Source organism: Sminthopsis crassicaudata, chromosome 3 (genome assembly GCF_048593235.1).
Source record: "Sminthopsis crassicaudata isolate SCR6 chromosome 3, ASM4859323v1, whole genome shotgun sequence".
Lineage (NCBI taxonomy): Eukaryota > Metazoa > Chordata > Mammalia > Dasyuromorphia > Dasyuridae > Sminthopsis > Sminthopsis crassicaudata.
The window spans coordinates 330,839,563-330,855,731 of record NC_133619.1 but is presented as its reverse complement, the minus strand read 5'-3'; the positions used below and the strand labels follow the sequence as shown (position 1 = coordinate 330,855,731).

At 36.4% G+C, this 16,169-nt stretch overlaps 1 protein-coding gene and 1 pseudogene across 4 annotated transcripts in view; one reads left to right on the top strand and one right to left on the bottom strand.

Moving 5' to 3' along the window:
• Positions 1–9,920, top strand: part of PARP9 (poly(ADP-ribose) polymerase family member 9) — a 46,930-nt gene extending 37,010 nt beyond the window's left edge. For all 4 annotated transcript variants that reach the window (XM_074301389.1, XM_074301393.1, XM_074301391.1 and 1 more), the window contains 4 exons: positions 200–574; positions 3,324–3,439; positions 4,078–4,252; positions 8,733–9,920. In XM_074301389.1, coding sequence (XP_074157490.1) covers positions 200–574; positions 3,324–3,439; positions 4,078–4,252; positions 8,733–9,070 — 1,004 coding nt within the window. In that variant the 3' untranslated portion in view covers positions 9,071–9,920. The remainder of the gene's footprint in view (positions 1–199; positions 575–3,323; positions 3,440–4,077; positions 4,253–8,732) is intronic.
• A 4,438-nt stretch (positions 9,921–14,358) lies between these two features.
• On the bottom strand, positions 14,359–15,990 carry LOC141562085 (putative E3 ubiquitin-protein ligase TRIML1 pseudogene; annotated as a pseudogene).
• Between the last annotated feature and the right edge of the window lie 179 nt (positions 15,991–16,169).

Genomic DNA, 16,169 nt, shown 5'->3' with positions numbered 1-16,169 from the left:
CAAAAAGGACCATGACTTCAGGGAGGTGATGCTATGACATGCAAGTGAATTGAATTTAAATGAGGGAGGGTGTGCAAGGTCACTTACCTCACTGTCCACTCCAGAGCCATCTGGAGCCATCCAGTGGCAAGATATAAGTCAAGCTGTATACAGATATCTAAAATAATACATATATTTCTGTTCATGGTAATTTCTTCAGTTCCACAGTGGTCCAGAGAAGGGCAAAAAGAAGCTGCACTTGAAGAAGTCAGACCGCCTTTGATTCACCTCGAAGGAAACAATGAGGAACAACTGGCTTCTGCTAAAAAGTGGATTGCCAAGTTGTTGCAGACCCAGGAGTGCTGTTTTATTGAAAACAATCATATCTTCTACCTTGGCAAAGAGGAGCACGAGCTGTTGTTTAATCTGAAGAATGACTTTGAAGTCTCCATCTCAGAGGATATCAGCCCTGGGAAGGCAACACTAGAGATTAGGGGAAGATTGAACAGAATCATTCCTGTGATGCTGCATATTGAAAATCTGCTGTGGGATGTGCAGATAAACTATGCAAAGAAAAAGTTCAGTAGGCTAACAGGTAAGTGCTGTGGTCATTCAAAACCTGTGAGAGAAATTCCAATTCTTCTTTGTGTTGCTACTTTCGGCATTCGTGTGTTGACCAGAGGACTGCTAACTTTTTATTAGTATTTTTCTTTTCTTTTTTTTTCTTGAAATAGACCATTTACTCATGGCCTTAAAAATGCTAAAATTTAAAATTAGAATGTTAATTTCAATTTCATCCTCTGTGCTATTGAATTTCCTCTGATTAACCAATAAATCAAGTTCATTAGATTACAGAATATTATTATAATGCAACTTTGGTTTCATTAGATAGATGAAATAGTCACATGGGGAAAAATTATCAATATCTTTAAAGGCATGGAGGTAATGGACAGTTTTAAAAAAATCAAGGTTTATTATAAAATTCCCAACTAACTGGACTTTAATTGATAACATGGACTTTTACAAACATTTGAATATTTAAAAGAACACTTTTTTGAGTGCAGGAGTCATGTCTTATTAATACAAGAGACACATAGTACAAGACTATCTCAGTCAACATTATCGAAAGTCCTTTTAGTGATTTGTCAAGTATGAGTAATTGACACAGTATGTGAAAAAAAATTGACCAAAACTAAGTATTCCTGATGAAGACCTTAATTCTCAAGTGTGTAGGATGCTGAGTCAAATTTATATTTACATATATATAAGAGCTATTGCCCAATTGATAAATGATCAAAAGATATGAACTATGCCCAAAAGGTTATAAAATCATGCTTATCCTCTGACCTAACAATACCACTACTAGGTATGATTCCCAAAAGAGATTTTTTTTAAAAGAGAGAAAGGATTTATATGTACAAAGATATTTATAACAGCTCTCTTCTTGAGGCAAAAAATAAGAAATTGAGGAAATATCCATCAATTGGAGAATGGCTGAATAAACTGTGGTATGTGATTTTGGTGGAATATTATTGAACTATGGAAAATAATGAGCAGGATGCTCTTAGAAAAACCTGGAAAGTCCTTCTTGAACTCAAGCAAAATGAAATGTACTGTGTACAAAGTAATAGCAGTGTTGTGGGATGATTATCTGTGAATGATTCTGCTATTATCAGCAATACAATTATCCAAACTACTTTGAAGGACTTATGATGAAAAATGTTATCCATACTCAGAGAAAGAACTGATTCTGTCTGAATACACACTGAAGCATACTCTTTTTAAAAATCTTATTTATCTTGAGAGTTTTTTTTGGAGGGCTTGGAAGACGGTTGAGATCTATGTTTCCTTTCTCAATTTGATTTATGGAAATGTTTTGCATAGCTTTGTATTTGTCTTCTTGAGGGGGGAAGGGGAAGAAGGGAGAGAATATAGAACTCAGAGTTTTAAAAACAATTGTAAAAATTGGGAAAATAAAAATATTAAATAAATATTAAAAAAAAAAAACTAAGAGTATACTCTCCAAGGAAAGAGAAGATAGTCAATAGTTTAGTCAGTCAAATTCCTTATATTTACTTTGATCAACATACAGACTTTCTATCAATTTATACATTTTACTAATGTAGAATGTATTCAGGTAAGACTAGTAGCTCTGGTATGAGGGCCGAGCCCTTTATCAGGCTTCATCCCACCTTTGGTGTCCAACAGATTCACTTAATTGCCACCTATGGCTCCAACAAGCTATAGCATACACATGGCCACACCCCAGTAAAGTGTCTCAGTAACTACTTTGAGGACAAATTTAGTATAACCATAGGTTCTGACCAGCAATGGTAGAAGGAGTATTCTCTTCTGCCAATATGCCAATGAACAGGTCCAGTTCCTATCCTTCATGGTCTCTAAATACAAAGTAGTGTTCTAGTTAAATTTCTAGTTACCATTGACGTTTTTAGCTTTGTTTGATTCTCCTTCCAGTGACCCTTGAGTTTCATAGATTTTATCATCTCCCCCTTGATCTAAGTGTTTCAGGAGCAGAAACCTAGAACTTGGTTTCCTTTGATGATTATCCCCTGATTTTTCTTAATTAATCTATATTTAGTTGATTAAGTAAAAATACCCCCTCAGCCGCTAAATCAGGAAATGGAGAAGAATTTGTCCTGGGATTTTATTGATAGAGGGAACTCCCGGATCTACTCTACTCAAGTAGATTGACCCATTATCTGCAACTTGTAGGCAAAGAGAGAATGGCCTGGGGCAACTGAGAGGTTCAGGACTTGTCTAAAGTTGCAGGGCTATTACTAGAAGGGTGCTTAAACCAATGTCTATCCTAACTTTGGGGCCAGCTCCATATTCACTGCTATACTACCTCTCAGATCTTAAATTAGTCACGTAAATAGCATCTTTGTCTTCTTGAAAGCTTTGAGGGGCTGTAAGAGGTCACAATGAAGAATAAGAATATTTTATGCTTAATATCTTGACAGGTACAGCCCTTTCATATTAGCACTATTTCCTTAGCATCCATTAAAATTGCTCTCTACAGTCCAGAAGGATCCCTTACATTCATATAAAATTTGTTCAGCACCTTATTTGTTTCCAGGTTTTTGCTACCAACAAAAAGTGCTGCTTTGAATATTTTGATTCTTTTTCTTCCGTCTTTGACTGCATTGCTCTTCCTTCTAACCCCCACCTCCACCCCCCACCTTTCAAGACATCATGGCACTCATTCCCTACTCTAAATAGGGGGAAGAATGCCTTGGTTACTGTTCCCTGAATAAAATCTGGATTTTGAGTTGGTCTTTTCATAGAGCGATTGATATTTCAGATGTTGTTTTTATTCTGTTTAGATCAACCATTCTCTATCCTACCAGAAGGAAATTTGATTAAGAAGCATTTTTTCAAGGATAAGCAATTTGAGAAAAAGAAGAAAGAGTTTGAAAAAGCGGGTTTGGAAGTGCAAAAGGTAACAGCCATCTCACTAAGTATATTCATTCAATTTAATTGTTTTTTATTAAGTGAATAAATAAAATAAAAAATTAATTTTTATTTAAATCTTAATGGTGTGGTTAAATGAAAAGCTTAGCTTCTGTACCTATAGTACATGTATTCAGTTAGTAGGACTAGAGAGTTAAACCCTGTGCATGTATGTATTTGTGGTATTGGACAGAAAGGAGTGGAGTAGAGAGTGAAAATGGGAAATTCAAAGGGCAAAGACTGAAGCCAAGGAGAAGTGACCTGGATTATTCTTTTTGTTCATTCCAAATGAAATGAGCTAGGGGTCGAAATTGAAAGTAGAAGAGAAGCTGGAGACTTTGGAGAAAAAGAATTCAATAATTTAATTCAATGAGCATTTATTAAATACCTCCTATGTACCAGGCACTAAATGTTTAGGAAACAGAGAAAATGATGGTTCCTGTCCTCATGGAACTTGAATCCTGTTGGAAGTTGGGCTAGGGATTTAGTAGTGACCAGATGCTACCGGAGTGAAAAAAAAAATCTTGTTTCTTACCCTTTTCTTTTTTGAGAGATTCAAGATAAAACTTGCAACCCTGTTTTACACTCATCCCTTTTGTCACTTTGTTTCATTTCTTTGGCTGACAGGTTGAATCAATCCATAATCACTTCCTTGCGGATGCCTTTAAAGAGAGGAAGAAGAAAATTTTGAGTAAAAAAGCAAATGGCAATTTGAGCCTCACACTATACCAGGAAGTCCCACATCAATTCTGCAATCTTGTAAGCAGAGCTGGGTTCCAAAGGATATATTCCACAACTCTAGGTAGGTCTCACCTTGAAACTTCTCCTGCCCACGGGGGGAACTGAGAAGCAGACAAAAGCTAGAGAGATCTCAGCAATTACATAGAGATTGGCTCTAATAAGGATTAGTGTCCCTTTGATCCAATTTCTGCAAAGGAACTTTGGAGGATTGGATGTAAAGTCACTTAACAAATTGTTATATCGATATTTTCCTTTAATTTTTTTTCTTTTTGCTTTTCATTTGCTTTCTTCCTTTTTATTTTTGCTTAGACTATGAACAAGAAGATCTTCAATCCATTGATTCTCCCTCTCTCCTCCTCGAGTAGAATGCATACTTTTTACAGCAAGTAGAGACAAATACAATTAAACTCCCTGGGACAGTTTCCACTCAAAGTGGAAAGAGGGATATTCTGAATTCATTGCAACAACAATAGTTAACTTTTAAAAAATAAGATAATTTTTTAAATTCCAAAATTTCTCCCTCTCCTGCCTATTGAGAAAGCAAGAAAAACAAAGCCAATTAAAAATAGGTAGTTCAGGAAATCAAATTCCTGCATTAGCCATGCTACCCCTTCTCCAGTTTGCTTCAATATTCTTCTAAGTCCATCACTAAGTCCATCTCTTAGTAAAGAGCATGATGTTGATAAAGTTTTCTAAGCCTTTTAAAACTGATTGTTCCAATATTGTCACTAGACTTTAGTCATTGTATAAATTGTTCTCCAAAGGTTCTACTCACTTCATTCTGCAGCTTTCCATTTAAGTTTTTCCAGGTTTCTTTGAAATTATCTCTTCATCATTTCTTGCAGCACCCTAGTATTGCATCACATTTATATACTATAATTTGTTCAACTATTTCCCAGTTAGCAGGCACCCCCTTAGTTTCTAAGTCTTTGGAGCATATGAAAAGAGTGGTTACAAATATTTTTGAGCACATCAGTCTTTTCCCCTCTTTTTCTGATCTCTTTGAGGTATAGATCTAATAGCAATAAGGATAAGTTAAAAAGTATGCATAGTTTAAGAGCTTTAGGGGTATAGTTCCAAATTGCTTTCCAGAATGGCTGGACAGATCACAGTTCTAGCAACAGTACATTAATGCATATTTCCCCAGAATCCCTCCTACATGTTTTTTTTTCCCCCCTTCCTTTTTTTTCTTTTGATGAACTTTTTCAGTCTGATGGGTATACAGGAGAACCTGAAAGGTTGTTTTAATTTGTATTTCTCTAGTTATCAGTGAGTTGAAACATTATTTTTTTATATGACTTGATATTTCTTCTTCTGAAGATTGTTCTTTTATATCCTCTGACCATTTTTTAATTAGAGATGGCTCTTATTCTTGTAAATTTGGATCTGTTCCTGATATATCTTAAGAAGGAGAACTTTATCAGAGGAGCTTGCTGCAAAAATTCACACCCTGTCCTTTCAACTTTCTGCTTCTAATTTTAGTTTGCATTGGCTTTGTTTACGCAAAAGCTTTTAATTTTATGTACTTTAAATTGTCCATTTTATCTCCTATGAAATTTTCTATCTTATGTTTGCTTATAAACTCTTCCTTTATCTATAGATCTGACAAATAGTTTTTTCCATTCTTTTCTAATTTGTTTGTGATGTCATCCTTTATATTTAAATCATGTGTCTCATTTGGAGTTTGTGTTGGTCTATGGTGTGAAATATTGGCCTATACCTACTTTCTGTTAGACTATTTTACAAATTTCCCAGAAGTTTTTGTAGATTAGTAAATTCTAGCTCCATTAGCTGGGATCTTTGATTTTATAAAAGACTAAACAATGCTGCTCATTTGCTCCTGGATATTTTATATCTAATCTGTTCCAATGAATTATCTTTCTATTTGTTATCCTGTACCAAACTGTTTTGATGACTATAGTTTTATAGTATATTTTGAGAACTGATATTGCTGAATTCTTTTTCCTCCCACTTTTATCTCATTAATTCCTTTGATATTCTTGACTTTTTACTCCTCTAGATGAATTATATTTTAGCTCATGAATTTTTTCTAGTTTTGTATTCTTTGGTAGTTTGATTAATAGGGAACTAAATAAGTAAATCAAATTGAGTAGTATTGTCATTATTATTATGTTAACTTGGCCTATCCATGAGCAATTACTATTTCTCTAATTAGTTAGATATACTTTTATGTAAAGAAAATTTTGTAATTATGTTCATATAGTTTTTGTGTGCATCTTGGGAAACAGATTCCCAAATATTTTCTCCTGTTTGTCATGATTAAAGAGAATTTCCCTTTCTATCTGTTTTTGTTGAATTCTATTAGAATTGCTAATGATTTGTGTGAGTTCATTTTATATTCTGCAACTTTGTTGAAGTAGTTCTTATTAATGTCTCGTGTTTTCAAGAGGAATGGATGTTGTAACTTGTTAAAAGCTTTTTCTGTGCCTGTTTATATAATCACAATTTTTATTGTTTTTGTTATTAATATGGTCAATTATGTTTATATATTTCCCAATGTTGAACTAGCTATGCATTTCTGGAATAAATTCTTTGTCATATGTTGCTTAAGTCTCCTTGATAATATTTTCTTTAACATTTTGCTTCAATATTCATTAGAGATCATGGCTTATAATTTTTCTGTTTTGATTCTCCCTAATTTAGCTATCAAGATCATATTGTGTCATAAAAGGAATTTGGCAGGATCCCTTCTTTACCTATTTTGCTCAAGCAGATTATGTAGCACTGGAATTAATTGTTTTTAAATGTTTGACAGAATTCCCTAGTAAACCCATCTATTACTGGTTTTTTCCATTATGAATTCATTGATGACTAATTCAATTTCTTCTCCAAATGTTATTTAGTCCTCTATTTTCTGTTCTATCAATTTAAACACTTTATTTTTGTAAATATTAATTTATTTCATTTAGACTGTCAATTTTATTGACATATAGTTGGTCAAAGTTGCTCCCAATAGTTTCTTTATTTCTTCTTCCTTGGTTGTAAATTCATCTTTTTAAATAACAGTAATTTAGTTTTCTTTCTTTTAAAAAATTGTTAGCTAATTACTGGTCTACTTTATTCTATTTTTTAAAATATGTTTAAAAACATTTTGATTTTTAAAAAACAACTCAGAATTTTCTATTTAGTTTAGCTCTCCTTTTATTTCCTATTTTGGTATTCTATTTTGATATTAAATTGCAAGTGTATGGGAGGTTCACTTATTGTTTTTTAGTTGCAGTTATTATTCTTTGGTCTACTCCTTTTTATTTTAATGAAAATGTTTAGAGATATAAATTGCTCCCTAAGTGCTTTTTTGGTTACTTCCCCAGAATTTTGGCATGTTTCCTCATTGTTGTAATTTATTTTTAATGAAATTATTTATTGTTTTTATGATTTACCTAGAGTCACATAGCCAGTAAGCTTCAGAGGTAGGATTTTAACTCAGGTCTTCCTAATCTAGGTTCAGTACTCTATCTATCGTGTCACTTGATTTTTCTGAGCTTCCATTTCCTTATTTGTCCAATAAGTGAAATAGCATCTGCCTTGCAGAGATATGGTAAGAATCAAATAAAATCATATAGGTAAAGCACTTTTCAAACTTTGTTCCTTTATATACTCAGGAATTCAATCCTTTCCACTATCTTAATAATAGCATTACTTCTAAATGGCTACCTTTACCTGAACAAAGCTGTTTTGCATCCTTTCTCCTCTCTTATTTCCCTTCTCATCAACTTTTCCCTAATGACAAGTTCTATACTAGGAAATGAATTGAATATGAGATATGCAATGGTGTACTAGTAAATATTTAACAACTCAAAAAAATATATGGCATTCCACTATTTGTAATCTGCCTTCATTAATATTCTCTCCATTATTTTCTTATTACTAGACAGTCAAGAAAACAGTAAACCAAATTTGTTTTGTAGTATTTGCCAATTTCTAAGCTTTAATTGCTCACATTGAAAATTTAGCAATTGATATTCCCAGTTCAGTTTAATATGGTTCCATCACATATCTGGAACTAAGTGACCCATTTGGTCCTCTCAAGGCTGGTGCATTCTATGATTTATTTACATTTTCAGTATAGTCAAATCTCCTTGTCCTTTTCCCTCCTTCTTTATTAATGGAAATAGTTTTCTCTTTGTCCTGAGTCATAAAATATTGGATCGAATGTTGCTCCTTGGTTATAATAATAGCCACAGAACAGCATATCTATATCCTACTTTGTTTCCAAAGACTCCCTTTACAACAGCATTGGAATGGAATGAAGGAGGTATATATTATTGTCCCTGTTTAACAGATGAGGAAATTGAGAGTGCCTATTTGTTAGTTGTTATAAGGATGAAATAATATTTGTAAAAAGCACTTAGCATAGTACGTGGCACATAGTAAGATATATATATATATGCAGAGTGAAAGGTGGGGTGAGGTGGATCTTTGGATTATTGATAATGGCATATATTTGGTATCCAAGTAAGTGATTTTCAGGTGAAACTCATTTTTCCAGCTCTCACTATTTATTTGTTTTCTTCCATTAGATTCCAAATATGGTTATGGCATCTACTTCAACAAGACCCTCAAAAACTTGGTAGACAATCTCAGGCGGACCTCTGACTCTGACAACACGATTTGTGTGTTTGAGGCTGAAGTGGCCACAGGTTCCTATTGTGAGGGCAATCCATCCTACATTTCTCTTCCTTTACTAGCTTCAAGAACCAGGGATACTTATGACAGTGTTGTTGACAATGTCAAGAACCCAGAGACTTTTGTTATTTTTGACAGCACACAGGCTCTACCATTGTTTCTGTGGACCTGTGTGTTGAAAAAGAGTGGTTTCTCCCAAATGGACACCAAGAATAAAGGCACCTCTGTCTAATAGTCATGTCGTGTTTCTCCAAATAATGGTTCAGTTAATTTTTTAAAATCTCCTAAATAACTCTCCTAAAAATGGATGAGACAGGGCATGGAAATAGACCAGCCTTGTGTTAGTACCTCAGTACCTTCAACTGTACTTCAACCTCTTTTTTGTAGGAGTAAGAAATCATCATAAAATTTTCCTGAAGAAATAGAAAGGCTTTATGAAAGAGAAACAAAGTTTTGAAAGAAAATGTCTACTTTTTCTTTTTCTGAATAAAAGCTAGGATCTATATTGTGCTTTAAAGTTTGCAGAACACTTCATAAATATCTCATTTGATAAAACAACTCTGCAAGGGAAGTGCTATTATTTTTGGTTTCCTGTTCAATAAAATGGAGATAGCATTTAGTATATCCTACTTCATAGGTAGTTGTGAGGTTCAAATGAGATAATTTATATGTAAAGCAACCTTTCAGCACTAAATAAATGCCAGCTGGTGTTAGCAGTGTTATCACTGTTTATTTTAGCTCATTTATTCATTTACAATATATTACAATATGTGATGAAATTTCTCTAATTTCATTTTCATTATATTGCTATCATTTGAACAAGTTTTTAAACTGAAAAGTGCCTTTCTTCTCTAATGTTTTGATATCTCATATATTTCAAACACTAGTTTAGTATATGCATTTTATCATAGTTCTAAGTTATCTAATGTATAATTTGAGAATTTACAAGTGTTACTTTGACATTTTTCCTCTTTCATAATTCTCTCAAATAATTCATGCCTTGTACTTCTATAACCATTTTATCACTTTCTCTGATTCTGTGAAATAGCTCATTGGCATTTTAATATTGCTATCAAATAAAATTTAATAAAAATTAATTTTGAGTAATATTTTATCCTTTCATTATTGGTTCAACTCTCCAGTTATGCAATTTTCTCCCTTTTTTCCTATTTATTTTTAAAAAGTAGTTTATAGGTTGTTGTTTTTGTTTTTAAGTTAAATCTCATGCTTTTCTTGGTCAATTGATTCCACAGTACTTTGTACATTTTGTCATGTTCATAAAAGAAAATTTTTGCCTCTTTTTTTTTGTTAATGATAGCTAGAACTGTTGATTTTTGTGATTTATCTTGTATCTTACTGAAGCTATTGTCTTGATTAATATTTTTGTTGAACCTCCTTAGTTTTCTGAAATAATCATGTTGAACACATACACACACACACACACACACACAAATCAGATCAAAAGGAGACAAAGTGAGAAAGAAAAAATAAGCAATCAACCAACAACAAAAAAAGATGAAAATATTATATTGACATGCATATTCAGTCCCCATAGTCAACTTTCTGGATGCAGATGACTCTCTCATGACGAATCTATTGGAACTGGTTTGAATCACCTCATTGTTGAAAAGAGCCAAGTCCATCACAGTTGATCATCACATAATTTGTTGCTGTGTACAATGCTCTTTTGATTCTACTCACTTTACTTAGCAGCAGTTCATGTAGGTCCCTCCAGGACTTTCTGAAATTATCCTGCTGATTGTTTCTTATAGAACAATAATATTCTATTGCATTCATATACCATAACTTATTCAGTCATTCCCCAACTGCTGGGCATCCACTCACAAAAAAGGCCTGCTATAAACATTTTTTCACACGTGGGTCCTCTTCCTTTTTTTATGATTTCTTTGGGAAACAGGCCCTATAGAAACACTGCTGAATTAAAGGGAATACACAGTTTGATAGCTCTTTGGGAATAGTTCCAAATTGTTCTCCAGAATAGCTGGATCAGTTCACAACTCCACCAACAATTTATTAGTGTCCTAGTTTTTCCACATTCCTCACTTCCCCAACTAAATGGCAGATATTATTAACAGCCTCTCTAGGAGTTGGTAGGTATATCCTTTTCCTCTTGACCCAGATGAGAGTGAAAAGAAGCACTAGTTTCCATTTAGTCTTGCAGATATGAACTCTCCTTCCACTAAAAAAATAAAAAATAAATTACTCAGGTCAAGGATATAGAGCAAGTGTTGTATAATAGTTGCTCAATTGCATCTGACTCTTCTTGATCTTATTTGTGTTTTCTTGCATTTTGTAGCTTATTTTACAGATGAAGAAACTGAGGTAAACTTGCCTAGAATCACATATCTAGGAAGTGTCTGAGGCCAGATTTGGATTTCTGCTACATTACTTAGAGGCCATGTTGTATTATTTAGTAGAAGGAGGTCTAAATCCTAGGTGGTGCTGCCAGAAAACCACTACAAACTTTTAATTTTTGCCTGCATTATTACTATTTCCTTAATCACTTTCTTAAATCAAGAAAACCAAAAAATAAAAGTTTTCTTTTGTAGTATTTGTTGATAGATTGGAAATTCTGGACAGTCCCTGCTGTCTCCACCACACCGATGGTTATAGCTAATAGAGTTTTGCTTCCAAGTCCTATACATTCTTCCTCTGTATGAGTGATCTTTAACAAAGGCAAGTTTAGTGGACTTGTAGTCGAGAGAGTTGGGTTCAAATCTCAGTATGGGTTTTAACTACTTCTTAACAATGGGCAAGTCACTTTACATAGCAGATGCTCAGTTTCTTTATCTATAAAAAAGAAGATAATACTTTTAACTGCCTACTGTTATTATGAGAAAAATGCTTCATTGTAATGTGTCATCTCAATGAAAGAATACAAAGGGAATTATTAGAGAAGAACTGAAATGTACATTATCACAGCTTCTCTAGAGCCCACATTAAAATCCTTCTCTCAAAATAGATAATCTTTCTGCTGTTAATGACACTAGGCAGATGGAAGTTCATCATAACAATTATCTATTTTAGCAAAAGAGATTAATAGATTAATTATAGGGTAGGAGAGAAAGAAAGGAGGGAAAGAGGAAGAGAAAGAGATTGAGAGAGAAAGGGAGGGGAGGAAGGAGGGAGAGGGAGGGAGACACACAGAGAGAAGGAGGGAGTGAGGAAGAGAAAGATTGAGAGAGAAAGGGAGGGGGAGGGAGACACACAGAGAGAAGGAGGGAGTGAGGAAGAGAAAGATTGAGAGAGAAAGGGAGGGGGAGGGAGACACACAGAGAGAAGGAGGGAGTGAGGAAGAGAAAGATTGAGAGAGAAAGGGAGGGAAAGGGAGACACAGAGAGAAGAAGGGAGTGAGGAAGAGAAAGATTGAGAGAGAAAGGGAGGAGGAGGGAGGGAGACACAGAGAGAAGGAGGGAGTGAGGAAGAGAAAGATTGAGAGAGAAAGGGAGGAGGAGGGAGGGAAAGGGAGACACACAGAGGAGGGAGTGAGGAAGAGAAAGATTGAGAGAGAAAGGGAGGGGGAGGGAGGGAGACACAGAGAGAAGGAGGGAGTGAGGAAGAGAAAGATTGAGAGAGAAAGGGAGGAGGAGGGAGGGAAAGGGAGACACACAGAGGAGGGAGTGAGGAAGAGAAAGATTGAGAGAGAAAGGGAGGAGGAGGGAGGGAAAGGGAGACACAGAGAGGAGGGAGTGAGGAAGAGAAAGACTGAGAGAGAAAGGGAGAGGAGGAAGGAGGGAAGGAAGAAAGTAAAATTGATAGTATAAGCAACTGAGAATTGTGGAGAATATGTCTAGAAGATAGTAATTAGATGGCAGAAACCAAACCCACCATTTCCTTCCCTCTATTTTATTAAATATATTTTCTTTGAACCAAGTGACTATTAAGAATTACATTAGTGCAAACTTGGAAACTATGGTTTGGACCTCTAAATTAACTTGAATCTGTGGTAATTTTGGAGGATTCATGAGGGAGGGGTGTAGTGTGTTTGTGGGCTATATTATTTTACACTCAAGAAGATAGAATGCTTTCTTGAAACCTGTACTGTCTGGGAGTATGGAAGATAAAGCCACAGTAACCCTGAGCCATCGTAATTGTGGCTCTGCATTGGTCTGTCTGGGGATTTTTTACCTTCTGCTAACAACTTTATTAAGGAACAGATGGCCAATAGGTTTAAAGAACCCCCATAATCTTTCTTTTCAGGAGAGAAAGAAAGTAATCACAGTAGTGGGGAAAAAAGCACCTTAGTTTTTGAAAGTGATTTGAATATAGCACCTCAGCTGAAGACTAGAAGTGAGAGACAGAAGGAAAAAGAAAGAGTGGTTGAAAGAGCTAGCTGGAAGTACTTTTAACCTACTTCAAATCCTTCAAGATGAAAGGCACTTTTATTCTACCCTTCCAAACATTATCCTGGGTCTGCCATTTCCAGGTCATTTTTATCCTGGGGAAGGATAAACTTTACTTTCCTTATCTATAAAATGAAGGAATAGGTCTCTTTCAAATCTCATTCAGCACTAAATACGTATTTCACTGATCTTCATTTTAGTTGAATTTTTCCCTTTTTGGTAGTGATTCCTAGTTCTACATATATGTATGCATATGGATTGTGTTTACATATAAAAATATAGCATTTCCTGGAATGCTTTTCTCATATTGTATTGCTTTCCTGTCAAAATACAAACATTTGGAATTTTTCAAGATTTGTACAATATATTAAGAAAATATACAAAATATTAAGAAAAAAGAACCACGAATTATAGTGGACTTTGAGCCATCTGAGAACAAGTTAAACCTGGTTTCAAATCTCACATCTGCAACATACTTGTTACCTCAGACAAATCAGTGTTCTAGGTGATTCTTTTGAACTATAAAATGTTGTGAAGGTGTCAACTTTCATCGATGGAGGGAGTTTCCTCATTCAGAAGTTACTTATATTAATGAAATCATGAGTCTAGTCCCTATTCCTACACAACTACAAGGAAAACTTTCCTTATAAAAAACAAACATAATTGACAAAGGGATTGCCATAAGTAGCCAGAAATATTTTCTTTTTTTTTCAAAGGAGGTCACACTATATTATCTTTAAGACCCCATCTAGTGGTCTTCTAGGATTTAAAGATATGTGTGCTTGATGTAGATCAGGAAAATCTTCATAATTCCAAGCCACTGGGGACAATGCTGTTGTAACAAATTGCCTCTAGTTTGGCAATGAACATATTTGGAAGGAAAATAATGTGACAGAAAAAAATGTAAAGTGACTGACAATTACTTTGAATGTATGGTCAAAGTAAAGGTCAGGATTATTTTCTATAAAAAGAAGAACACTTCTTAATTAAAACACCTTAATGCAAAAAGTAATTTTTAGAGAATGAAGTTTTTAATTGAAAGATTTTTTCTTTTTTTTTTTTTGATTTTTGACAAAGACATGTAACTTTATTGATATATTCAACAAGGGTTCTCATGAATGGAAAGTCATTGCAGAGGTTGTTTTGGTTGCTTGGATTAGAAAATCTCATTTTGGGAACGATCATCTTCTTGAGCATTGTCCCTTCTGGGACAGATATGCAGATATCCAGAGGTGTTTTTCCCCCTTGGAAAGCAAGGAGAGAAACAAGGGAGAAGGGGACCTTGAAAAGCCGTATTTGGGGGACTGTAGATTAGAGTTCCGTCTGCAGCATTGTAAAAAGCTACGTGCCCTCTTTCATAATCAAGGAAAACGCCCACCTTCTGAACTGGTTTGCAGGAAGGAACAGTTTGCTTTGAATGCCACAAGTGAAAGTCCCTGCCAAAGGTGAAGGCCGCCAGGGTCAGCCTGTCTCCCAGAACCTTCTGGCCACCATCCCCCTTCCTTCTGATCCGTTCCTCACAGACGCCCACCTCCCACTCCCTCTGCTCCCCCACCACCACTTCCCAGTAGTGTCTCCCTGAAGTGAACTTCTGCTTGGCCAAGACCCAGAGGGCAGAATCGAATCTCTCTGAGTTGTCGGGGACATCCTGTGGGACAGCACGGTATTCCACCCTCTGCAGGTCTTCAGACAGGGCCAGATGGGGATTGGCTGTTTGAGGGTCCAGACACAGACGCCTGTGGAAAGTCAGCAGCGTTTCTGCCATTCCGGAGACGGGGCGCATGGTCCATGTCGGGGAAGCCACCACTGGCTTCTGAAGAAGTAGCTCCTCACTCCTTCCCAATGTGCCTTTTGCCTCCTGGAGCATTTCAAGAGGAGGCTGAACAGAATTCTTCTCTATGTCTGCTATCAGCATGTCCAGCTTGTGGATCTCTTGCTTCATTCTGGTCTTGCTCTCCTCAAACTTGGCCAGGTTGTCTGTGACTTCTTGGTCCAGCCTCTGCAGGTGTCGCTTCTTTTCCTCTGACAAGAAGTGGAGCTTTTGCTCCCATTCAGACTTCACAGCCTGCTTCTGAGCCTTGAGCCCCTGCAGGGGCTGCTTCTTTGGCTGCATTAGCAGTCCAAGGTTCTTTCGGAAGGGGCTTTTCTTGTTCTCCAAATTGCCTCTTGCTTCCTGGTCCAATGTCTGCAGTTGAATCTCTTCTTCCTCCCCCAAGAACTGCTGCATTTTCTCATATTCAGACACGAGCAAGGCTTTGAGCAGGCGGCCGTCCTTCTCCCACTGCGCCTCTCGGATTTCCTCAAATCCCAATTCCATCTGAAATCTCTTCTTCTGGGTCCTTAAACTCTTGCCTGTGGCCTCGAGCTTCTCCATGCACTGAGTGACGGCCGCATCCAGGAGCAGAACTCTGTGCTTCTGGTGCTCTGGGCTTAAAAAGCAGGGTCCGCACAAGGGTCTCTGATCCTCCTCACAGAACAAGGTGTGCTGTAGGCCGTGTTTGTCACAGGTGGGCAGGGCCCCGAGGCTCTGCAGTAGGGGAGGTCTCTGCATCTTGCCAGTGTTAGCCAGATCCTGCAGCCCCCTGTCGGGGACCGTGTCTTCCAAGGCAGTGGCTGTGCTGCACACCGGGCAGGCTGTTGGAGGGCAGATGTCCTTCCAGGAGCTGGCAAGACACTCTGTGCAGAAGGTGTGGCCACACTCGAGAGTCACTGGGTCCATGAAGTGGCCCAAGCACAGGGGACAGGAGGCCCCCACTCTGAGGCTTTCAAAGCAGATTTTGGCTTCCATGTTCCTAGGTTTTCTAGGCCTTTTTTCCAGAGATAATCCACTAAGGCTAGGGAACTAGTTCTTTCCCTGAGCTCTTCTGTTTTCAGAGAGAGTCAACCCAGGATGTGCAACTAGTTCTTTCCCTGAGCTCTGGCAACCAGGAAAATGACAGGAGTCCATCTAGTGGGCTCTTTTATAGG